Source organism: Mauremys mutica, chromosome 26, assembly GCF_020497125.1.
Source record: "Mauremys mutica isolate MM-2020 ecotype Southern chromosome 26, ASM2049712v1, whole genome shotgun sequence".
Lineage (NCBI taxonomy): Eukaryota > Metazoa > Chordata > Testudines > Geoemydidae > Mauremys > Mauremys mutica.
This window is the reverse complement of record NC_059097.1, coordinates 8,073,315-8,098,273: the sequence shown is the minus strand read 5'-3', so window position 1 is coordinate 8,098,273 and position 24,959 is coordinate 8,073,315. Positions and strand designations below refer to the sequence as shown.

Genomic DNA, 24,959 nt, shown 5'->3' with positions numbered 1-24,959 from the left:
CTCTGAGCAAGGTGAGGGTGGGACTCTGACTGCAATCCACCCAGAGTTTCTGTTTGGCTCCTGTCCTCCATGACTAGTGGGGCTGTGAGTGGAGCAGCAGGTACTGAGTGTTGGACTCTCGCTCTTTCAGGGGCCGGTGACCTTCGAGGAGGTGGCTGTGTATTTCACCAGGGAAGAGTGGGCACTGCTGGACCCCGCTCAGAGAGCCCTCTACAGGGATGTCATGCAGGAGAACTATGAGAATGTGACCTCGCTGGGTAAGGGTTCCTGTCCCCTCTGTTCTTGGAAGGGGAAAAGAAGGGACATGCTTCACGGCAGCCCCACAATGCCACCTCTACTCTGCCCTGTTTCAGCATCACCCCAATATGCCAGTGACACACAAGCTACCAGAGACCCTCCCCTGCTGCAGAACGCTTTGGGAACAGAGCACGGGAGCCAGGGGCGGCTCTAGAAAATAGGCTGCCCCAAGCAGCCGTGCGCAGCGCCGCCCCTTACCCGGTCCCGCGGCGGGTCCCCTCTTCCCGCGTCTCCGGTTGAGCTCCCGCAGGCATGCCTGCGGCAGGTCAACCGGAGCCCGGGACCAGCGGACCTGCCGCAGGCATGCCTGCGGTCGCTCAACCGGAGCCGCGAGAAGAGGGGACCCGCCGCAGTCATGCCTGCGGCAGGTCCGCTCCTCCCGGGCTCCGGTTGACCTGCCGCAGGCATGCCTGCGGGAGCTCAGCCGGAGCCAAATGCCGCCCCCCAGGGAAAGGGCCGCCCCACGCGCCTGCTTGGCGCGCTGGGGTCTAGAGCCGGCCCTGACGGGAGCCGTATTGCACAGTGTCAAATAGCTCCTGTTTCCTCAAGTAAAACTGAGGGTTAGGTGTGGCATAATCAGCAGAAGCTTCCTACCCCTGACCTCTCAAACCCTGAGCCTTGTCCACCCAGACCACAATAATGCTTGGGGTGTAACAAGCAGGCTGCTGGAGTCAGAGCTGCTGATCCATGGTCACTTATCACACAGACACTCCGTGCGTCCTTGAATGCTGGCTGGGGGTATCCAGAGAAGGAAGCTCAGTGGCGGATTTAGCGTTAGTGGGGCCCTGTGCTCAGCTCCATTTTAGGGGTCCCTCCTTGGGACATAGGCAAGAAAAAGAACATTCTCTCATTTCCCTCCCACCCCCATTTTTCATTCTTTTTTTCCTTCCTCCTCCTCCTCCTATAAGTAATAGGAAGTAAATGAAAATAAAGTGAGGTACCTTGATTGTTTTTGTCGTCTAACCGATTTTTCCACAGATCACTTGAAAATTGCTGAGTCTTGGTGCACCACTTAATGATCTTTCCATATATTGTTTGTGCCGTTAGCTAACTTTTTTAAAGCGCTTTGGATAAGAGCCCTTTATTAAAAATTAAAAATGTTGGAGTGCAGGGTCTGGCCAGGAGTTAGGGTGTGGGAGGGGGCAGGGGGTTGGGGTGTAGAGCACTTACCTGAGCAGCTCCTGTTTCATGCGAGCAATGCAGGTGGGGATGTGGGGGGGCAGGAGTCAGGGCTGGGGGCGCGTGATTGGCAGGGGGTGGGGGATAAGTGGTTATGGGTGGTTGCAGGAATCAGGGAGGGCAGGGAACTGGGGTGTGTTTGAGAGGGGTGAAGGAGTAAGGGCTGGGGGTGAGAGGGGGTGCAGGAGTCAGGGAGGGCAGGGTGTTCAGGGTGCAGGAGTCAGGGCTGGGGGTGCAGGGTCTGGGAGGGAGTTAGGTTGCAGGAGCAGCTGGAGATTGGGGTGCAGGGTCTGGCCAGGTTTTAGGATGCAGGAGGGGGCTCAGGGTTGGGGCAGGAGGTTGGGGTGTGAAGTGCTTACCTGGGGCAGCTCCCATTTGGTGTGAGGGGTGCAGATGGCAATGTAGAGGGGGGTCTGCAGGAGCTCCCATTTGCTCAGGGTGCGGTTGAGGATGGGGGGGTGCAGGAGTCAGAGCAGGGGGTGTGAGGGCTCGTTATGTGGGAGGGGATGCAGGAGTCAGGTTTGTGGGCTGGGAGGGTGGGCTGGGGTCCTGGGGGTGCTCTCAGCCCCCTACCCTGAGTGGCTCAAGCAGGGGCTGGGGGGGTATGTGATAGGGGAGTGCTTTGTAAAGCAGGGAGCAAGTGACCAGGGAGCTTTTCAAACAGGGCTGCTAACGGGGAGTTTCGTGAGGGAGTTTGGAAGGGGAGTGGGAAGGGGGTGAGGTACTCTTGCCATTCTTTAAAACATTTAACCTATAATACAAACTTCTTGGTTGAAACAAAAACCCTGTTGTTAACCTAGGTAGCTGTGAGAGAGAATGCAGGGAGAAGCCCAGCAGCAGAGTGGGGGCTATCCTGTTTATGGCTCTCAATGTAGCATGTATGATTACCTGCCCTGTGGGCGGGTGGCTTACGTGTGCATTTGGTGCAAGGAGCTCCTGGCCTGCAGAGACCGCATGCAGGCTTTGGAGGCCAGGGTGGTGGAACTGGAGATGCTAAGGGAGGCAGAGAAGTATGTTGATGAGGCTTTCCGGGACACTGTAGATTTCTCCCACCTCTGGTCAGACAGCCACTGCGCTGTTGAGGAGGATGAAAGGCCCAGGGAAGGAGAGCTGTCAATGGGAGCAGAGGGAAACCTTCCCATAGTTGGGACCCTCCTTCCAGATGGTGTTGGGGTAACCTCTTGCACTGAGATTACCTCTCCGGGGAGGGAACCCCAGGCATTAAGAAAAGGCAGCTGTTAGTAATGGGAGATTTGATCATTAGAAACAAGGATAGCTGGGTTTGTGATGACTGGGAGAACCGTATGGTGACTTGCCTGCCTGGTGCAAAGGTTGCTGATTTCTCAAGGCATCTAGATAGATTTATGTGTAGTGCTGGGGAGGAGCCGGTGGTCGTGGTACATGTAGGCACCAGTGACATAAGGAACGGTAGGTGAGATGTCCTGGAGGCCAAATTTAGTCTGCGAGGAAAGAGACTGAAATCTGGGACCTCTATGGTGGCATTCTCAGAAAAGCTTCCAGTTCCACGCACAGGGCCAGGTAGGCAGGCAGAGCTTCAGAGTCTCAATGGGTGGATGAGATGATGGTGTAGCGAGGAGGCGTTTAGATTTATTAGGAACTGGGGAAACTTTGGGGATGGGGGAGCCAATACAGGAAGGATGGGCTCCACCTAAACCAACGTGGAACCAGACTGCTGGCACTTAACATTAAAAAGGTTGCAGAGCAGTTTTTAAACTAAGAGATGGGGAAAGCCAATGGCTGCAGAGGAGCTCGTGGATCGGACAGAGACTTGTCTTAGAGGGGAGTCTAGTGATAGAGATTTTCTAGTTCTAGTCAGGAAGAGAGGCTGGAAGAGGATAAAGTAGGGGCCAGATCATTCTCACACACAAGAATCTGACACATCAGAAAAGGGTGGACAAATAAACAGTGGCAAGTTTTTAAAGTGCTTGTACACAAATGCCAGAAGTCTAAATAATAAGATGGGTGAATTAGAGGGCCTCGTGTTAAAGGAGGATATTGACATAATAGGCATCACAGAAACCTGGTGGAGTGAGGACAATCAATGGGACACAGTCATTCCAGGGTGCAAAATATATCAGAAGGACAGAGCAGGTCATACTCGGGGGGTGGGGAGGGGAGTGGCACTGTATGTTAAAGAAAATGTAAACTCAAATGAAGTAAAAATCTTAAATGAAACCACATGTTCCATAGAATCTCTATGGATAGTAATTCCATGCTCTAATAAGAATATAACAATAGGGATCTGTTATCGACCACCTGTTAAAGACAGTGATAGTGAGGATGAAATGCGAAGGGAGATTGGAGAGGCTATCAAAATAAAGAAATCCATAATAATGGGAGTTTTCAATTATCCCCATATTGACTGGGTACATGTCACCTCAGGACAAAATGCAGAGACAAAATTTCTGGATACTTTAAATGACTGTTTCTTGGAGCAGCTGGTACAAGAACCCGCAATGGGAGAAGCAACTCTCGATTTAGTGCTGAGTGGAGCGCAGGATCTAGTCCAAGGGCTAACTGTAACAGGACCGCTTGGAAATAATGACCCTAATATAACAACATTTAACATACCTGTGGTGGAAAGAACAGCTCAACACTGGCATTTAATTTCAGGAAGGGGAACTATGCAAAAATGAGGGGGTTAGTTAAACGGAAATTAAAAGGTACAATGACTAGAGTGAAATCCCTGCAAGCTGGATGGACACTTTTCAAAAACACAATATTAGAGGCCCAACTTAAATATATACCCCAAATTAAAAAACACAGCAAAAGAATTAAAAAAGAGTCACCGTGGCTTAACGACCATGTCAAAGAAGCACTGAGAGATAAAAAGGCATCTTTTAAAAAGTGGAAGTCAAATCCTAGTGAGGTACATAGAAAGGAGCATAAACACTACCAAATTAAGTGTAAAAATGTAATAAGAAAAGCCAAAGAGGAGTTTGAAGAAGGGGCTAGCCAAAAACTCAAAAGGTAATAACAAAAGCAGGAAGCCTGCTAAACAACCAGTGAGGCCACTGGACGATTGAGATACAAAAGGAGCCCTTAAAGACGAGAAAGTCATTGCAGAGAAACTAAATGGATTCTTTGCTTCAGTCTTCATGGCTGAGGATGTTGGTGAGATTCCCAAACCTTTTGTGGATGACAAATCTGAGGAACTGCCACAGACTGAAGTGTCACTAGAGGTGGTTTTGGAACTACTTGATAAACTTAACTGTAACAAGTCACCGGAACCAGATAGTATTTACCAAGAGTTCTGAAGGAACTCAAATGTGAAATTGGGGAACTATTAGCTATGGTTTGTAACCTGTCCTTTAAATCGGCTTCTGTACCCAATGACTGGAAGATTGCTAATGTAACGCCAATATTTAAAAAGGGCTCTAGAGGCGATCCTGGCAGTTGCAGACTAGTAAGTCTAACGTCTGTACCAGGCAAATTAGTTGAAACAATAGTAAAGGAATAAAATTGTCAGGCACATAGAAGAACAAAAATTGTTGAGCAAAAGTCAATATGGTTTCTGTAAAGGGAAATCATGTCTTACTAATCTATTAGAGTTCTTTGAAGGTGTCAACAAACGTGTGGACAAGGGGGATCCAGTGGACATAGTGTACTTAGATTTTCAGAAAGCCTTTGACAAGGTCCCTCACCAAAGGCTCTTACATAAATTATGTTATCATGGGATAAGAGGGAAGATCTTTTCATGGATTGAGAACTGGTTAAAAGACAGGGAACAAAGGGTAGGAATTAATGGTAAATTCTCAGAATGGAGAGGAATAACTAGTGGTGTTCCCCAAGGGTCAGTCCTAGGACCAATCCTATTCAACGTATTCATAAATGATCTGGAGAAAGGGGTAAACAGTGAGGTGGCAAAGTTTGCAGATGATACTTGTGACGATGCGGTTCTGGTGGGACCCAACTGAGAGTGATGAATCGCTTAAAACAGGGCAGTTACAGCCCAAGGCTGGGATTTTTCCACCTCTAAGGCAAGGCAAACCAAACCAGCCAGACAAAGAGGACTTTGGTTTCACCCCACTGGTTAACCACAAGTCACACAAGCAATTCCCTTAGACACTCCAGTCTTCCAGTATCACCACCAGTACACTCGTCCTGGGGATGAATGGTTATGAAAACCAACACCCCAATAAAAGAAAAAGGTTCTCTCGATCCCGAAGAATCAAGTCCCAGACCGAGGTCAATATATCAGATCTCACCCACAAATCATGCTGTTGCCAATCCTTTAGAATCTAAAGGTTTTTTCATAAAAGGAAAAAGATAGAGATGAGAGCTAGAATTGGTTAAATGGAATCAATTACATGCAGTAATGGCGAAGTTCTTAGTTCGGGCTTGTAGCAGTGATGGAGTAAACTGCAGGTTCAATGCAAGTCTCTGGAGTACATCCTCCTCTGGGATGGATCAGTCAGTCCTTTGTTGAGAGCTTCAGTTTGTAGCAAAGTTCCTCCAGAGGTAAGAAGCAGGGTTGAAAACAAGATGGAGATGAGGCATCAGCCTTTTATAGGCTTTTCGAGGTGTAAGAACCTCTTTGTTCCTTACTGTGGAAAATTACAGCAAAATGGAGTCTGGAGTCACATGGGCAAGTCCCTGCATACTTTGCTGAGTTACAAGGCATATCTGCCTTCTCTCAATGGGTCAGTTGAATAGCTGATGGCCCTTAATGGGCCATCAAGCAGGCTAGGCAGAGCTAACACCAACTTGTCTGAGATGTCTCCCAGAAGCACAGCATAAGTTTGAAATACAGACAGGATAGAGCCAATACTCATAACTTCAACTACAAAATGATACATACATACAGACCCCATAATTATAACCAGCAACCCATAACCTGGTCTTGGACACCTTATATGACCCCCTTTACATAAGATTTGGTGCCACTACAGGACCTTGGTTGCAACCATGTTCTATATGGTCCCAGATTATATCAATAACGTCACAATACTAAACTGCTCAAGATAGTTAAGACCAAAGCAAACTGAAGAACTTCAAAAAGATCTCACAAAACTAAGTGACTGGGCAGCAAAATGGCAAATGTGTATAAATGTAAAGTAATGCACACTGGAAAAAATAACCCCAACTATACATACAATATGATGGGGGGCAAAATTAGGCTAATCAGGAAAAGGATCTTTTTGTCATTGTGGATAGTTCTCTGAAGACATCCAGCAGTGTGCAGCTGAAGTCAAAAAAACAAACAGGATGTTAGGAATTATTTAGAAAGGGATAGACAGTAATACAGAGAATATCTTATTGCCTTGTATAAATCAATGGAAATAACTAATTTAGACCCCATCATTTTGTATGTATATTTGGGATTATGTTTACCAATGGGCTGCAATATGTGTTATCCTGACATCTAGTACTGCTGAGATCCTGCGTTCAATAATATCCCTGCCCTTCCTGTTCCCGTTCTCCACTGAGCCCCACGCTTATGTTCCCAGCTTCCCGAGGACTCTGTCTTTGTCTCTGGACCCATCTGTCGTCAAGAAGCAGTGCCAGGGAGACTTCGATTTCTGGGACGTGGATTTACTCTGTGTGTTTTAGGAAACTCTTGAAATTGAGTGTCTATGACATTAAGCACAGTACAATCTGGACTGTTAACAGCTGTGTCCCCTCAGTTCCCCAAGCTGGGGTGCCTTTTACACTGCTCTACTGTGAGAGCAGCCACTCCTGGGTAGTTCACACGCAGTCTCCAGCATGTAACTCGCTCCCAGCTACACAGTATTGAGTGCTGCTAGTCAGTGACTCACAAATTACAGTGCCCCACAGGAGAACCCCAGAAAATTCTCTGCTCCCAGACTTCCCCCAGAAATGTGCATCTTGCACTGTCCAGCACACTCCTGAACAATGGGAGCTCATATGAAATCTGTTGTTTCATCAGTTGAAAATGACATGCACCAGCCTTGTTATTCCAAATGGAGTTTCCAACACACTTTAATCCAAACACACTGGTTTGATAAAAAAAAGGAAACAAAATTATTAACTACTGAAAAAAAGATTTGAAGTGACTACAAGTAATGAGGCATAAAAGTCAGAATTGTTTATGAAAGAAATGCAAAGATAAAACACAAACTAATGTTTAACCTAACAAGCTAAAAGGGATTTAAAACAAATGTTTCTCTCACCATCTGCTGAGACAGGCTGGTTTTCCTTTCAGCCAGGACTCCCCCTAACCTGCCCCTGCCGCTCACATTCAGTTCTTCAGGAGTTGTCATGAGCAGAGGGAAAGGGGGGAGAGAGAGAGAGAGAGAGAGTCTCATGCATTTTCCTCACCTCTTTTTATAATTCAGTCCTTTGTACTAGAAACCACTTCAGTTCTCAGCTGAGTCATGGTGACAGGCTGTCATAGATACGAGCTTCAAGTGTCCCTGTGATGGAATGTAAATGTCATCTTCACACCTTCCCCCTGGTGGAGAATGGCTATTTGACCAGCTGTTTGCCTTGCTGTCTCTGAGGAACTTAAGGTTAGGGTTGCAGCTTTTTCAGTAATATCATACCGTAAAATCTCATCACTTTCCATACAATGTTGCTACACAGTTTAACAGGAGGATATTCAGTAGATTATGTCTTTTCAAATGGTACCTCACAAGCCCTACAGTGATAAATGAAGGGGAGGGGAGGGATCTCCCTTTTATAAACACCCCGCCAGCCAGTTGGCTGTAAAATCCCTGTTGGTGCGAGTTCTCTGCTTGCTTTACCTCTAAAGGGTTAACAAGCCAACAGGGATTTGTTTTTTTTTAAAAAAAGTATTGGGCACCTGACCAAAAGAGCCAATGGAAAGGCTAGAACTTTGTTAAATGGGAAAGTAACTTTCCCTTTGTCTGTTGTTCTCCGGAGAAGGCGACACGGAGTAGCAATGCTGTGTATGGCTTGAAGCAGGCATGAAAATTCATCTTCCATACCTAGAAGAAATGATTTGGCCAGGGAATGTTTAGACAGACACAATCAGGTTTATTTTTTATTTTGGCTTTTGGATCTCCTCGGTGCTGTCCCAGATGCTTTTGTTTGCTTGTAAGCTTTAAGCTGAACCCCCAAGAAAGCTATTTTGGGTGCTTACAAAAATTTTCTTTTAAGATCTAGCAAAAGCCTAAGTTCCAGATGTATTGTTTTCCTTTTCAATTTTAATAAAATTTACCTCTTTTAAGAACAGGATTGGATTTTTGGTGTCCTAAGAGGTTTGTGTGTGTTGTTTGATTAGCTGCAAAGAATCCTGTGGCACCTTATAGACTAATAGATATTTTGCAGCATGAGCAAGAATGGTAAGAATGGTGTCCCTAGCCTCTGTTCGTCAGAGGATGGAGATGGATGGCAGGAGAGAGATCACTTGATCATTGCCTGTTAGGTTCACTCCCTCAGGGGCACCTGGCATTGGCCACTGTCGGTAGACAGATACTGGGCTAGATGGACCTTTGGTCTGACCCGGTACGGCCTTTCTTATGTTCTTATGTTATGTTCTTATGAGCTTTCGTGGGTGAATACCCACTTCGTCGGATGCAAGTTTGATTAGCTGGTAGCCACAGCTAATTTCCTTTGTTTTCTTTCTCAGCTCTTTCCCGGAGGGGAGATGAAAGGGCTTGAGGGTGCCCCAGAGGGAAGAATTCTCAAGTGCTCCTTCCTGGGTCCAAGGGTTTGGGGGTTTTTTGCATTTGGGTGGTGGCAGCATTTACCAAGCCAAGGTCAGAGAAAAGCTGTAACTTTGGGGGTTTAATACAAGCCTAGAGTGGCACAAATTAATTTGTAGAATCCTGTCGGGCCCCCACTTTCTGCACTCGGAGTGACAGAGTGGGGATTCAGCCCTGACACATACTATGAACAAAATTGATCATAATTTTCTAGAAGAGTGAACATAGGGGAACAGACTGGCACAGTGTCTGTGTGTTCCCAACATATATGTGGGTATTCTAGTCCCTCACAAGCAAGGTGTTTGGCATCTTCAAACACCTGAAGAACCGGTCCTGGGAATTCACTGGTTTATTAAGTGACACTGTATGGAATTGAGAGACACTTTATATTATTATTATTTTATTATAAATACTGTGGCAAATTGCCGGTACGGTTATGCTGGGTCTCGCGCTTTCTCTTCTTTGGGGAAGGTTCAGGGCGCCATTGCTTGCCTCTGAATCGGTATTTTAATTACCCCACTAGTGTCCTTGAGGAGGGGAGTGGAGAGGGAGGGACCTGGGCCCGCCCTCTTCTCCAGGTCCCAACCCAGGGGCCCTGAGGTTAGTGGTGAACCACTTGAACTGGCGGTTCCTTCCCCTGGCCTACTTCCCTCTCCTGCCCTTCAGCTTGTGGAGGGGCTTCTTGCCCTCCTTCTACACAAGCCAGGTGCCCCTTACCTAGGGTTTTTGGATTTCTCAGCCCACTGGAGCACTCCTCCAAACTTTCCTTTTGTCTCTCTTCAAAACTGTTCTCTGCTCCAACTCCTTCAAACTGCTCTCTGCTCCAATGCCTACACTGTCTGATTGAAGCAGGGGTTTTTATCACCTGACTGACTGCTGGTGCTCTAATTCATCTATAGCAAACTTTCTTCCCTCTGCAGGGAATAAGGCTCCCTGCTAACCCTCTTCTGCTGCCCTCTGGCCAGGCTGTATCACACTGTGTACTGAGAACTCCAAGGCTTTTCCATGCCATGTGCTGTGAAGCTTGTGTTTGGGACACAGGAATTAGAAGCCACTTGGCAAAAGGAATATAAAGGGCAGCTGCATCATCTCCATTTTGTCTTCAATCCCCCTTCCTACCTCTGGAGCAACTTCTCTACAGACTGAAGGCTTGAACAAAGGACTGAATAATGTGGATGTTTACCAGAGAGCCTTTCAAGCCAGAAACTCACCAATCCTGCTAAGAACCAGATGTATAGATTTCTGAATGTGTCTGACTGCTTTCCCATTTAACAACTCCCTTTTTCTTTCTTTCTTTCTTTCTTTCTTTCTTTCTTTCTTTCTTTCTTTCTTTCTTTCTTTCTTTCTTTCTTTCTTTCTTTCTTTCTTTCTTTCTTTCTTTCTTTCTTTCTTTCTTTTATACTAAACCTTTAGTTTAGATGCTTTCTTGCTTATAAACCTTTAGTTTAGATGCCAATGATTGGCTGGCATCATAGTATTTTGAGTAAGATCCAAACCTATACTGACCTGGTAATGTGGCTGACTCTGGGGTCAGAAGAACACTTTGTTTATGTGAGCAGAGTTTTTAAATAACCTCTTACTGTGCTGGACCTAGGTGCTGATTGGGAGTCAGAGAACTGGGATGCAATAAAGGGGGCCGTTGGATTTCTTTTTTCAGTTTCTCGATAACCAGTGTGGGGGATCAGAAGCACAGTTGGTGACTGGTCGGTGTGTTTAACTTCCGTGTTATCCACCAGTTTGGGGAGCCTCTGCTCTTCCTTTTTTAACCTGCCCTGGTCTTGGCATTTTCAGTGAGGACTAGCCCAGGGACACCGGGTCACACCAAGTATTAAAGTTAAATTAATAGAATGTTTTTTATGACAAAGTTTTATGAAATCAATGGAGCCCCTTTGTTTTCTTTCATCTGAGCAGGGTTTCCATTTTCCAAACCTGATGTGATCTCCCAGCTAGAACAAGGGGAAGAGCCATGGGTCTCAGACCTGCAGGGTTCAGAGGGAAAACAGACCCTGAGATCTCCCTGCAGAGGTGAGGAAACATTAAACCAACTCTGAGTGTGAAAGTGCCTGAAGGAAACATCTGGGATGCCCTACGAAGCCCTTGAGAGGTCTCTCAGTTCATTATTGTTGCCAGCAGGGGTCGTATCCTCAGGGTAACTATAGCTCATGGCTTCCCATAGATTCTAGCAGACACCAGGCAGTAGCTTCCTCCCTTCCCCCTGAGAATTTGGATGGGATTTGAAAGCCAAATTGATCCCCTCCTCTCTCCTGTTTTGGGGAAGAGTATGGGGGAGTTCAGTTTGTGATTTTTATTTGACCTCCCTCCAGCACTTAGTTTGTTTTGGCTTTTCACTTTTCATCCCTGTTTGATGTTTCTGTCTTTTTCACAGCAGGTGATGCAATGGCATGTGAGAAAGAGGAGCAGAATTCTCAGCAGAAAAATGTTCAGCAAGTGGATAAACACAGAGCATTATTGCAAAGATCAAAAAGCAATGTGTCCAGGAGTCATGAGGAGGAAAAGTCCTGTGAGATTCAGCACAGACCAGAGAGAGAACAAGGAAACCAGCCGGGGGCGGGGGGGCGGAGCTTTCTCCAGCTGGGCCCCGCCCCGGGCTCTGCTGAGGCTCCCGGTGACGGAGCCCGGGGGGCGGGGCAGGTCCCGGGCTCTGCGCGGTGCCCCCCGCCCCCATCGCTGCCCCCCCGGGGGCCCGGAGCTGCTGCAGCGCGGAGGCCGGGAGGATCCTTCCCGCGGCGAGTCTGAGCCGCCCCCCCCGGCTCTGCTGTGCCCGGTAACGGGGGGGGGGTGAAGCGGGTCCCCCCGCCTGGTGCCCCCTTCCCCGCACGGGCGGAGCGGGGCAGCCGCGGGGAGAGAGCCCCCGGGAACGGGGCGGTGACCCCGGCTCCCAGCCCGGGGCAGGGCGCTAGGGGAGGGGGGGAGGGGACGGGAGAGGGTGTGAGGAGAAATTGGGGGGGGGGCTCCCAGATCTCGGCCCCCCCCCCCCGGCACAGTCACTACAGCGTCCCTGCCCAGGGTCACTTCCCTGTGACCGAGATGAGGAGCAGAGAGCGGAAGAACCAGCCCCGGACTCTCCCTGTTCCCCCTGCGGCAGGAGTGCGCTGCCCTGGGGGCAGGGGATCCCCCCCCCAAAGGGCTCCTTTGGGTCTGGCCTGGTCCAGGGTTTGATTCACACCCTGTGGCTGGGAGGGCTTCAAAATGTCTTGGTTGGTTACTGCTGCTGGGGGGAGCACAAGGGGGAAAGGAGGGGCCGGGGGCCAGGTCTGTGCTGCACTGTGGGGACTGAGCATGTTCCCAGCCTGGCAGAATCTACAATCTCTGTCTGCAGGGAAAGGGCCTGGGGGAATCGTGATGTGAAATGATCTAAAGCCTGTTCTGAAACCTCCACAACTGCCCTTCTCGCCCTGCCAGGCTGCAGAATGACGCCCACCTCTCGCTCCGGCTCGTCCCAGCCTCCCATGGGACAGGAGAAATGGCTGTAGTGGAGCCAGCTGAGGTAGGGGTTATTGGGGGGTTGCTGGTGGGTTCCTGCTGGAGGGGGAGGGGCAGGAAATACTGAAGAGGTGGCAACTTCTGGGGAGTTAGGTCTGGAGGGGGCAGGGAATACCCTGGGTGAGGAAAGGGAGTGGGGACAGAGTGTGACAAACCTGCTGGGACTTGTTAACATGGGCCTAGATCCTTGGAACAAACACTTGGGTGTTGGGGGAGAAAATTCCCTAATTTGTGAAACAGGAAACAGACAAAGCAACTCCCTGGGCGGGGCTGGGAAAACTGACCAGATTTCCAGTGCTGAACCCTCAACCTGCTAGCCAGGGGCTGGTGTAACATGGAAAGGGGGCACCCAGCAGGGAGGTGTAGGGAAGATGTCGTGGCCCCTCACATCCAGCTGCTGGCAGTGGGGAGGATGTTGGGTTCTCTACCATGGGGCTGTGCCTGGACCCTACTGGGGGCTCCATCTCCTGTATCAGCCTCTGGCTAGTAGGTCTGTGGTGGATCTGCTGGGAGAGACAAGGGGCTCTCACTTGGTCCCCTCACCCAGATGTCTCCTGGCTGCTCTCAGCAGTGTGGGGATAGGACGCTGCTGACTCTCTCAGAGCTTCCATTTGATTGGCTCCTTTCCTCCATGAATAGTGGGGCTGTGAGTGGGGCAGCAGGTACTGAGTGTTGGACTCTTGCTCTTTCAGGGGCCGGTGACCTTCGAGGAGGTGGCTGTGCATTTCACCAGGGGAGAGGGGGCTCTGCTGGACCCCACTCAGAGAGCCCTCTACAGGGATGTCATGCAGGAGAACTGTGAGAATGTGACTTCGCTGGGTAAGGGTTCCTGTCCCCTCGGTTTTTAGAAGGAGAAATGCAGAGTTAAGGTTCATGCCACTCCCCCAATGCCACCTCTGCTCTGCCCTGTTTCAGCATCACCCCAACATGCCAGAGACACCCACACTAGCCCTCTCCCCTCCCCTGTTACAGAGCGCTCTGGGAACAGAGCAGTACAGCAGAATGTCTAACATGTTCTTCTCTTTGCTAAGATAATATTCGGGTTCAACTCCATCATAGCAAACAGAAGCTTCCTCCCCCTGGCCTGCTCTCCAGTACTGAACCTCCTGCACCCAGGCCAGCTGAGACTTGCACAGTGTTACTACCCCCTCGCCCTCAACCTGAGTTTTCCTTGTGAGTCACTGCCTTCACTTACCCCTCACTAAGCCCCACAGGTCACTCGAACATACACCACCAGGGTGCTGACAACCCCCATGGCAAGAACACGCCCTTGGGCACCTTTGCTGACCAAGCCTGCAACACTCAGCATGGAAATGAGGCAGAATTGCCCCCCAAGTTTCACATGCACCTCTCTGCATAGCACAGGCACAGCTCTGCCCAGCTGCTCCAACCCATCCCTCCATCAGCCAGTCACAGCTACAGCTGGCCCAGTGCACACAGCTGGAGGCATGCGGATAGGTGCTGGGATTCCCACCTGTGAGCACAGCACAGACAATGTCTTTGTCTTAGTCTTTCCTCGGGTCGATTATAGGTTCATAGATTTTAAGGCCAGATGTGACTATTAGGTCGTCTACTCTGACGTCCTTTATACCACAGACCATAGAATTCATCCCGTTACTGCTGCATTGAGCTGAATACCTGAGTCCCTGTGGCAGTTGGTTAACCTTTGCACGGCCCACACAGAACCATTCTCACTAGTTCTGGACAGCTACAGGGTTAAGGGTTGGGGGAAGTTTACATTAACTTTTCTTTTCCTGGTCTGCAGAGGTTTAAGTTTACTCACCGTCCATATGGTGCAAGGCAGGAGACAGCACTGGGCAACCTTAACTCTGCATTAATGTAGCTTATGAGCATTTAGTTTCCTGTTTTAAAAAATGGATGCTTTTGCCGCTATAGCTGTGTCTGTAATTGAGCTTTGGCCAGCAGAGCCATGTTGGATGGTGTGCGTGTGTGCGCATGCGTGTGGGCACTTTTTCACAGCCTTAAACAATAGAGCTGGACTGGCAAAGCTTTTAAGAGCTACCTAAGACCTACCTAACTAGTTCCTCGACAGACACCTGACACGCCCCCTTTGGGTGAACGAATATGCGTGTACCTGGTCTGTGGGATCCCAGTAAAACATTAGGCACCCTGTGCCCTCTGCCAGGTGGCATCAAGAGGTCCATGATGAGTCACATCCTTCTCCTCCTCCAGTCACTGCATTAGAGTGTCTTTAGAATGAGCCGGCTGACCCCCGTTCCAGCCTTCTGTTTGGGTTCCACGGGGCTCTGTCCTTGGGCCTCTTCTTTTCTTCCTCTGCACCTTATTTCTGGGGAATCTCATCTGCACACACACATTCAACTACCATCTCTGTGCTCCTAACTCACAGTTCTGCCTCTCTGCTCATGGCCTGTCTCCTTCTGTCGCAACTGAAATCTCAGCCCCTCTCTCTCTCTCATCTCCTCACTGATGTCCAGCCATCAGCTAAAGATCAACAGCTGAAGCAAAGCTCTTAATATTTCCCCCAAGCCCTCCCCCCACCTTGTTTCTCTACTGCCGCAGACAGCACCATTGTGCTGCCTGTCACTCAGGCCCATAACTGTGCAATACCTTTGTCACGGAGCTCTCTCTGGGGCCTCCTATCCAGGCTGTGCCTACACCTTGCATTTTCTCTTTGCGTAACATCCTTAACAATTGGCCTTTCCTATCCATCCGCGCAGCTAGAGCTCTTAGTCATCCTCTCCTGTCTCAGTTACTCCAACATCCTTTTCTCTGACCTCACCTTGCGCATCTCCATTCAGAAGGGAAAAGCGCCCTCCTGGTCCTCGAACATGACTTATGAGGGAAGGTTGAAAGAACTGGGCATGTTTAATTTTGAGAAAAGAGTGAGTGGGGGAACTGAGAACAGTCTTCAAATATGTCAAGGGTGGTTATAAGAGAGCAGTGATTAATTGTTCGTCACGTCCACTGAAGGTAGGAGGAGAAGTAATTGGCTTGATCTGCTGCAAGGGAGGTTGAGGGTGGGTAATACAAAAACCTTTCCAGCGATAAGGATAGGGAAGTGCTGGAATGGATTACAAAGAGAGGTTGTGGAATTCTTGTCCCAGGAGGGTTTTAAGAACAGGTCAGACAAACTTCTGGCATATTTACACCTGATCCTGCCGCAGGGCGATGGGAATGGAGTAGATGACTTCTTGAGGTCCCTTCCAGCCTATATTAGAAGATTTTAGGATTCATTGCTTCAGCCCTTCGCTTTGATCACGTCTCCTGGTGGAGAATTCGGACCATTTTTGTGGATCGGCTGCGGGTACAAATTTTGTTCCTAGAGCCCTGAAAATCTGCAGATATCCATGGACCATTTTTGCGGATCGCAGATCGGAGGCGGATATAAATTTTGTATCCATGCAGGGCTCTACCTGTCTTACTTCTGCCTATACCTACAACTTAAATCTATTGCGTACACAGTGACTACATCTGAAATAACATATGAGATCACCATAACAATGATCAATGAATGATAAAACGAACTAATTGACTCCATGAACCACGGAGACTCTTCCTTTTCCATCCCCACCTGCAAGAGCCGCCGTCTCTCTTCTCTGCATGTTCTTTGGATCTTCGAATTTGTCCCTCCTGAAGTCACGTGGCCTGATTCTTATTTTTCACATTCTCCTTTGGCAGAAGAATTGGTCTGTGGCTCTTGAACTACATCATCTAATTTGCCAGCTTTCTCCACACAGTGTTTTTTATGTTCCCTCCCTTTATACCTGACTCGCTAGGTTCCCTAATGCCGCAGGATGTGCTTTCCTGACATCTAATGCTGCTGAGATCCTGCCTTCAGTGATATCCCTGCCCTTCCTAGTCCTTACTCCACTGAACCCCACAGCCCATGCTTCCTGTTCCCAGCTTCCCCTGGACTCTCTCTTTGGCTCTGGACCTGTCTGTCAGCAAGAAGCAGTGCCAGGGACACTTGCCGTCTGTCTGGAGTCTTCACTTTCTGGGAAATGCAGTTCCAGTCTCTGTTTTTTAGGAGCCTCTTTGATAATGAGTGTCTGGCTGTGTGTGTTCCCAGCAAAAATGGGGATAGTTAAATCCCTCCTAAGCAGAGTGTTGTGCACCTTTGAGCACCTGGGGAGCTGGCCCTGCGATTTTATTGTTTAAAATGGACTGGGGTTAAACTAATAGAATGTTTTTATGATGATAAATGGCCTATGAATTCCCCTGATCTCCTTTGTTTTCTTTCCCTTGAGCAGGGTTTCCAGTTTCCCAACCCTCTGTGATCTTCCAGCTGGAAGGAGGGGAAGAGCCCTGGGTCCTGGATCCCCCTGGTTCAGTGAAAAGCGAGATCCTGGGAAGTCCCTGCACAGGTGAGGAAACATTAAACCAACCCAGAAACTGTAAGTGCCTGAGAGAACCTGCTGGGATTCCCCACACAGACTCTGTGAGCTCAGGACAGTCCCCAGCAGATCTCACTCCTGGCTTCCTACAGATGATGATTGACACCTTGGCTGGAGCTCCCTCCCTTCCTACTGAGTGTTTGGATGGGATGTGGGCAGGGCCGGCCTTGGGGAAATGGCACCCTGGGCAAACTTGCATTTTGGTGCCCCTGGCTCCCATGGGCTCCTTAGGCAACCCACGTTCCCTTCCCCCCAACCTCTGCACTGTGTCCCTTTGCCCCAAATGCCAGCTCCCCCTCCTGCACCCCTAATCCCTACACCCCTTCATTCCTAACCTCTGCCCCCCTCATGCACCCCAGCCCTGTGCCCCCTTCACCCCAGCCCTTGCACTCCACTCCTGTGCCGCAATCATTAATGATCTGGAGGATGGCGTGGACTGCACTCTCAGCAAGTTTGCAGATGTCTCTAAACTGGGAAGAGTGGTAGATATGCTGGAGGGTAGGGATAGGATACAGAGGGACCTAGACAAATTAGAGGATTGGATCAAAAGAAACCTGATGAGGTTCAACAAGGACAAATGCAGAGTCCAGCACTTAGGACAGAAGAATGCCGTTCACTGTTAACAGACTAGGGACCGAATGGCTAGGAAGCAGTTCTGCAGAAAAGGACCTAGGGGTTACAGTGGATGAGAAGCTGGCTGAGTCAACAGTGTGCCCTTGTTGCCAAGAAGGCTAACGGCATTTTGGGCCGTATAAATAGGGGCATTGCCAGCAGATCGAGGGACGTGATCGTTCCCCTCTATTCGACATTGGTGAGGCCTCATCTGGAGTACTGTGTCCAGTTTTGGGCCCCATACTACAAGAAGGATGTGGAAAAATTGGAAAGAGTCCAGCAGAAGGCAACGAAAAATGATTAGTGGGCTGGAGCACATGACTTAGGAGGAGAGGCTGAGGGAACTAGAATTGTTTAGTCTGCAGAAGAGAAGACTGAGGGGGGATTTGATCGCTGCTTTCAACTACCTGAAAGGGGGTTCCAAAGAGGATGTTTCTAGACTGTTCTCAGTGGTAGCAGATGACAGAACAAGGAGCAATGACCTCAAGTTGCAGTGGGGAAGGACTAGGTTGGATACTAGGAAAAACCATTTCACTAGTAGGGTGGTGAAGCATTGGAATGGGTTACCTAGGGAGGTGGAGTCTCCTTCCTTAGAGGTTTTTAAGGCCCGGCTTGACAAAGCCCTGGCTGGGATGATTTAGTTGGGAATTGGTCCTGCTTTGAGCAGGAGGGTGGACTAGATACATCCTGAGGTCCCTTCCAACCCTGATATTTTATGGTTCTATGCACCCCTTCACTGCTACCCCCTGCACCACTCTCCTGTGCCCTCAACCTCTGCACTGTGCCCCCTTTGCCTCTAACCCCGGCATCCCCCCCCTGCACCCAAGTGGGAACCTGACCTGGATGCACAAAGCAGCTGGCATTGCCGCTCGCTCCCCCACTGGACTGCTGCTCCCCCGCCCCACACAGCCCTGGGGGGCTGGGAGAGGGGAGCAAGGAGCGATGTCAGGGCTTCCTGCACCCAGGTCACTTTCCCTGCAGGCTGTGTAAGGGGAGGGCAGGAGAGCAGCTGCTCCTGATGTCTCAGCACCGCCCAGGTGGGGAAGTGACCTGGATGCAGGGAGCCCTGGTGTGTGTGTGTGTGTGTGAAGGGAGTATGTGCCTGAGTGAGTGAGCGCGCTGTCTCTTTAAGAAAGTTCTCAGGGTCAGGAGCCTGAACTAGGCTTGTTCAGACACAAGCAGCTCCGGCCCCAGAGAGGCAGCAGCACACGCAGATTCCCCCTGTCCCGTCACCCCAGCTCAGTGGAAATCGGGTACCCGGGTGGGGGGGAGGGGATCACCCCGCCATCAATCAGCACCTCCCCCCTGCAGAGCAGTCAGGAGGATGCTGCCAGTCGGGGGTGGACGGGGCGACTCCGGGGGTGAACGGGAGGTGGGGGGACAGGAACAGCAGCAGCTGCACACGTGGAGCAGGGCGGAGAGGAGCCCCTCTGCTCCGGAGCAGTCACCTGACTCTGACGGCTGGTCATCCAATTTCCCCCTGCAGCTCGGGTCTATCCCACTCCCCCACACAGCTGCTTATCTGCCTCCCTGTGCCGCTTTCATCAGCCCAGCGAGCCTCTCGGCAGCAGGTCAGGTGGGAATCCAAACCCTGCGCCTGTCACCCCCTTGGGTGGGGCACCCATACGGCCCCCCCAAAGGCCGGTCCTGGGTGGGGAGCAGAATTGATCCCCTCCACTGTCCCCTGTGGGGAAGAGTTACGGGGAGTTCAGTCCCTGATTTTTATTTTCTGTCTCTCCAGCACTTACTTGGGTTTGTTCTCTGCCTTTCCATCCCCAATTCTCAGATTTCTCCTCTCTTCTAGCAGGTGATGGGGTGGTGAGGGAGAGCGAGGAGCAGAATCCTCACCAGGAAGATGCTGAGCTCGCCGAAGCGCATGGGGAATTACTGCGAAGAGCCAAAGGGAGTGTGTCCAGCCCCCATGAGCAGGGAAAAGCTGGTGAAAGTTACCCCAGACCAGAGAGAGAGCAGGGAAACCACTCAGAGGAGAGAGTGGATGAACCCATGGATTGTCAGGGAACTCACAGGGACCTCAAGGAAACTACGTCCCAGGAGAAAATCCTCACGGAAAAGCGAGAGACTACGTGTAGTGAGTGTGGGAAAAACTTCCATTACCGCTCAGCCCTTATTCGACATGAGATAATCCACACGAAAGAGAGACCCTACGAATGCTGTGAGTGTGGGAAAAGCTTCAATCATACCTCAGCCCTTAGTAGGCATCAGCGAATACACAGAGGAGACAAACCCTATGAATGCTGTGAGTGCGGGAAAAGCTTCACTCAGAGATATACCCTTAACTCTCATCAGAAAATCCACACAGAAGAGCGACCCTACGAATGCTGCAAGTGCGGGAAAAGCTTCACTGAGGGTACGTCTACACTACGGGACTATTCTGAATTTGCATAAACCGGTTTTGTAAAACAGATTTTATAAAATCGAGGCGCGCGGCCACACTAAACACATTAAATCGGTGGTGTGCGTCCATGGTCCGAGGCTAGCGTCGATTTCTGGAGCGTTGCACTGTGGGTAGCTATCCCGTAGCTATCCCATAGTTCCCGCAGCCTCCCCCGCCCCTTGGCATTTCCGGGTTGAGATCCCAGTGCCTGATGGGGCAAAAATCATTTTCGCGGGTGGTTCTGGGTACAGCCTCACCCCCCCCCCTGAAAGCGGCAGACAACCGTTTCGCGCCTTTTTTGCTTGGTGAACTGTGCAGACACCATAGCACAGCAAGCATGGACCCTGCTCAGCTCAATACCGCAATCGTGGATGTTTTAAACACCTCGCGCACTCTCGTGCAGTATATGCTGAACCAGGACCTTCGAACCGAGGCGAGTTAGAGGCGGATACAGCAGCGCGGCGATGACAGTGATGAGGACGTGGACACAGAATTCTCTCAAACCGCGGGCCCCGGCGCTTTGGAGATCCTGATGGTAATGGGGCAGATTCTATCCATTGAACGCCGATTTTGGGGCCCGGGAAACAAGCACAGACTGGTGGGACCGCATTGTGTTGCAGGTGTGGGACGATTCCCAGTGGCTGCGAAACTTTCGCATGCGTAAGGGCACTTTCATGGACCTTTGTGACTTTCTTGCCCCTGCCCTGAAACGCCATAATACCAAGATGAGAGCAGCCCTCACAGTAGAGAAGCGAGTGGCGATAGCCCTGTGGAAGCTTGCAACGCCAGACAGCTACCGGTCAGTCGGGAATCAATTTGGAGTTGGAAAATCTACTGTGGGGGCTGCTGTGATGCAAGTAGCCAAAGCAATCACTAAGCTGCTGCTACGAAAGGTTGTGACTCTGGGAAACGTGCAGGCCATAGTGGATGGCTTTGCTGCACTGGGATTCCCTAACTGTGGGGGGGCGATAGATGGAACCAATATCCCTATCTTGGCACCGCAGCACCAGGGCACCCAGTACGTAAACCGGAAGGGGTACTTTTCAATGGTGCTGCAAGCACTGGTGGATCACAAGGGACGTTTCACAAACATCCACGTGGGATGGCCAGGGAGGGTTCATGACGCTCGCGTCTTCAGAAGCACTACTCTGTTTAAACGGCTGCAGCAAGGGAATTACTTCCCAGACCAGAAAATAACAGTTGGGGATGTTGAAATGCCTGTCGTTATCCTGGGGGACCCAGCCTACCCCTTGATGCCATGGCTCATGAAGCCATACACAGGCAGCCTGGACAGTGGTCAGGATCTGTTCAATTACAGGCTGAGCAAGTGCAGAATGGTGGTGGAATGTGCATTTGGCCGTTTAAAGGCGCGCTGGCGCACATTACTGACTCGCTCAGACCTCAGCCAAACCAATGTCCCCTATGTTATTGCTGCTTGCTGTATTCTCCACAATCTCTGTGAGAGTAAGGGGGAGACCTTTATGGCGGGGTGGGAGGCTGAGGCAAATCACCTGGCCGCTGATTACGCGCAGCCAGACACCAGGGAGATTAGAAGAGCACACCAGGAAGCGGTGCGCATCAGAGAAGCTTTGAAAACGAGCTTCATCAATGGCCAGGGTACAGTGTGACTGCTGTGTTTGGTGATGAACACCCAACCCCCTTGATTGACTCAGTCCCTGTAAGCAACTCCCCCTCCCCCTTCGAGTACAGCTTACTTATGCAAATAAACTCACTCTCATTTAAAAAGCATGAATTCTTTATTGATTCATTATAAAAAGAGGGAGAGAAGTAAGGGTGTGGTTTGGGAGGAGGATAGGAGGGATGGAGAAGGCCATTAAAAAAATTCACATTAACGACATCCTTCTGGTTGGGCTGTCCACGGGGGTGGAGTGGGCGGGTGCACGGAGCCTCCCCCCACGCGTTCTTACACGTCTGGGTGAGGGGGATATGGAACGTGGTGAGGGTAGAGGGTGGTTATACAGGGGCTGCAGCGGCACTCTGTGATCCTGCTGCCGTTCCTGAAGCTCCACAAGACGCCGGAGCATGTCAGTTTGATCACGCAGCAGCCCCAGAGTTGCATCCCGCCACCGCTGATCTTCCTGCCGCCACCGCTGATTTTCCTACCGGTCTTCCTGCCGCCACCTCTCATCTCGGTTGTCCCTCCTGTCCTCACGTTCATCCCTCCTGTCCTCACGTTCACTGGCCTCTTTCCTGTAATTTGATACCACGTCCTTCCACTCATTCAGATGAGCTCTTTCATTGCGTGTAACTTCCATAATATCCGAGAACATCTCATCTCGCGTCTTCTTTTTCCTCCGCCTTATCTGTGCTAGCCTTTGGGATGGAGGAGGGATGGTTGAAAAATTTGCAGCTGCATGAGGGAGATAAATATTTAGAAAGATACATTTTACAAAACAATGGTTATACTCTTTCACAGTGAACAGCACTATTCACCTAGCACATGTGATTTCCCTACAAGGTCGCATTTTCCATCTTAATAGTGAGTGCTTGCAGCTCTGGAGTTACAGATCTCACAGACACAGGTCCAGGCATCAGAATTCAGCTTGCATGCGGCCATGGTAAGCCACTGTCTTTCGGCTTCTGTAGTGATTTACCCCTCCCCCCCAACGCATGGCTAATACCACGCTAGCTCCCTGCTAATCAACAACCATCCCACCCCCCCACCCACTGTGTGTCTGGTAGCTTGGGGAAGATCGCCGGTGAAGATCATCGGCATTTCACTCCTCCCCTCCCCCCGCTTCGCTACGTGCAGGAAAGTTTTTTTTTTTAAGCTGCTGCAGTCCACGAACCCAGTAGAAAAATGGGCACCCCCCTTACTTAAATTCCTGATTTTTAACCAGGTTATCCTGAACGATATCACTTTGCTGAGGATAACAGAACAAGATAAAGATCGGATGCTTCTTGAATGCCAGCAGTCACTGGGACCATACGCTGCTATGCTTTGCCACGCAATGATACCTGATTACTTGCTACATGCATGGCGTGGTAAAGTGTCCTACCATGGTGGGCGGAACAAGGCTGCCTTGCCCAGAAACCTTCTGCAAAGGCTTCTGGAGTACCTACAGGAGCGCTTCATCGAGATGTCCCTGGAGGATTTCCTCTCAATCCCCGGACATGTTAACAAACTTTTCTAAGTAACTATACTGTCTGCGAATGCATCCCAAGTCCTCAGGGCAAATCAATCATTAAAAAAGGCTTGCTTAAAAAACAAAGTTTGCTATTTGCAAAGGTACACTCACCAGAGCTCCCTTCCATGGCGTCATTGTCTGGGATAGTTGCTTGTGAGGGCTGGGAGGACGGTAATTCCGTCAGGGTGATAAAAAGCTCCTGGCTGCTGGGGCTCACGGAGTGCTGTGTGCTCTCTGCTAGGTCTTCCTCCTCTTCTTCATCTTCATCTTCCCCGTCTGCATAATCCTCAGCCATGGCAGAGATTACAACCCCCACCTCGGAATCCACAATCAGGGGTGGGGTACTTGTGGCGCAGCCCCCTAAAATTGCATGCAGCTCAGCATAGAAGCAGCATGTTTTTCGACCTGCCCCAGACCTTCCGTTTGCTTCTTTGGTTTTCTGGTAGGCTTGTCTGAGCTCCTTAACTTTCACTCTGCACTGCACTGAGTCCCTGCTGTGGCCTTTATCCGTCATAGCCTTAGAAATTCTTTCAAATACTTTTTCATTTTGTCTTTTGGAACGCAGTTCTGTTAGCACTGAATCCTCTCCCCAGATAGCGATCAGATCCAGTACCTCCCGTGCAGTCCATGCTGGGGCTCTTTTACGATTCTCAGGAGACTGCATTGTTAACTGTGCTGATGAGCTGTGCATGGTCACCTGTGCTGATGAGATCTCCACGCTGGGGAAGCAGGAAATGAATTTCAAAACTTCGCGGGGCTTTTCCTGTCTACCTGGCCAGTGCATCCGAGTTCAGAATGCTGTCCAGAGTGGTCACTGGTGCACTGTGGGATACCGCCAGGAGGCCAATACCGTCGATCAGCATCCACACTAACCCTAATCCGATATGGTAATACCGATACTAGCGTTACTCCTCTCGTTAGGGAGGAGTACAGAAACCAGTTTAAAGAGCCATTAAAATCGATATAAGGTGCCTCCTAGTGTGGTCGGTTGTGGCGTTAAATCGGTTTTACGCTCCTAAAACCGATTTAAATGCCCAGTGTAGACCAGGCATGTGTGTGTGTGTTGCCGGGGAGTGCTCTGCAGCTCCCACTGTGGGAGGTCCACCCAAAAATGTGGGGCTGAAATAGTGCTTGGGCAGTGATCCTCACCAGTGACCTGGGCCATCCTTTGGGCTCTCTGGTGAGAACCCTCAGCCTCCCGCCCTCAGTCTCTATCCCTGATTGGCTGAGCAGGGGGTTATTGACAGGGAGGAGACTCAGGTCCTTGTTGGTCTCTTTTAAGACCAAGTAAATAAGTCAGAACCAGTTCTGTGTTTGATGAATTTTGCTGCTTCTCTAGATTAATGGTCTCTGAGCAGTTCATGATTCTCTCTAACATTGCAGTTCTCCTCAAATACTTGCTGAATAATTCCTGTGCACTGTTGTTGGTCTGGAGCTCATCTGAGGACATTTTATTGAGGTCATTCAATGTTGAAATTCAAGATCCGATGGTTAGTTTGAAAATCAGGGCTCTTGGGTCCTATTCCCAACTCTGCCACTGACTGGCTGTGTGACCTAAGACAAGTCAATTCTTCTTTCTCAGACGTAGCTTCTCCCTCTTTCAAGTAGGGATAATAATGATCCGCTCCTGCCTACCTCAACACACTCACTCTTCCCCAGCACACTCACTGTCTCTACCCCGCCACGCACACCACAGTTGAAAAGCAGCTGGTAATCTAGTAAGATGCCCATGGAACGGTGGGATAGAGAAACCTGCATCATGTGATGCTGTACCAGTCCGTGAGGCATTGCAAAC

General features: G+C 50.0%; 1 protein-coding gene and 1 long non-coding RNA gene across 2 annotated transcripts in view; both read left to right on the top strand.

Annotated features, from left to right (window-relative positions):
* Positions 1–19,981, top strand: part of LOC123356619 (zinc finger protein 135-like) — a gene marked incomplete at both ends in the record, with an annotated part of 37,559 nt that extends 17,578 nt beyond the window's left edge. The window contains one exon of the mRNA XM_044999980.1: positions 19,715–19,981. Within this exon, the coding sequence (XP_044855915.1) occupies positions 19,715–19,981 (267 nt within the window). The remainder of the gene's footprint in view (positions 1–19,714) is intronic.
* LOC123356740 lies at positions 197–19,483 on the top strand. The gene is made up of 3 exons (XR_006575439.1): positions 197–257; positions 16,865–16,978; positions 19,425–19,483. It is a non-coding gene; the product is annotated as an uncharacterized LOC123356740 (long non-coding RNA).
* Positions 19,982–24,959: the final 4,978 nt, after the last annotated feature.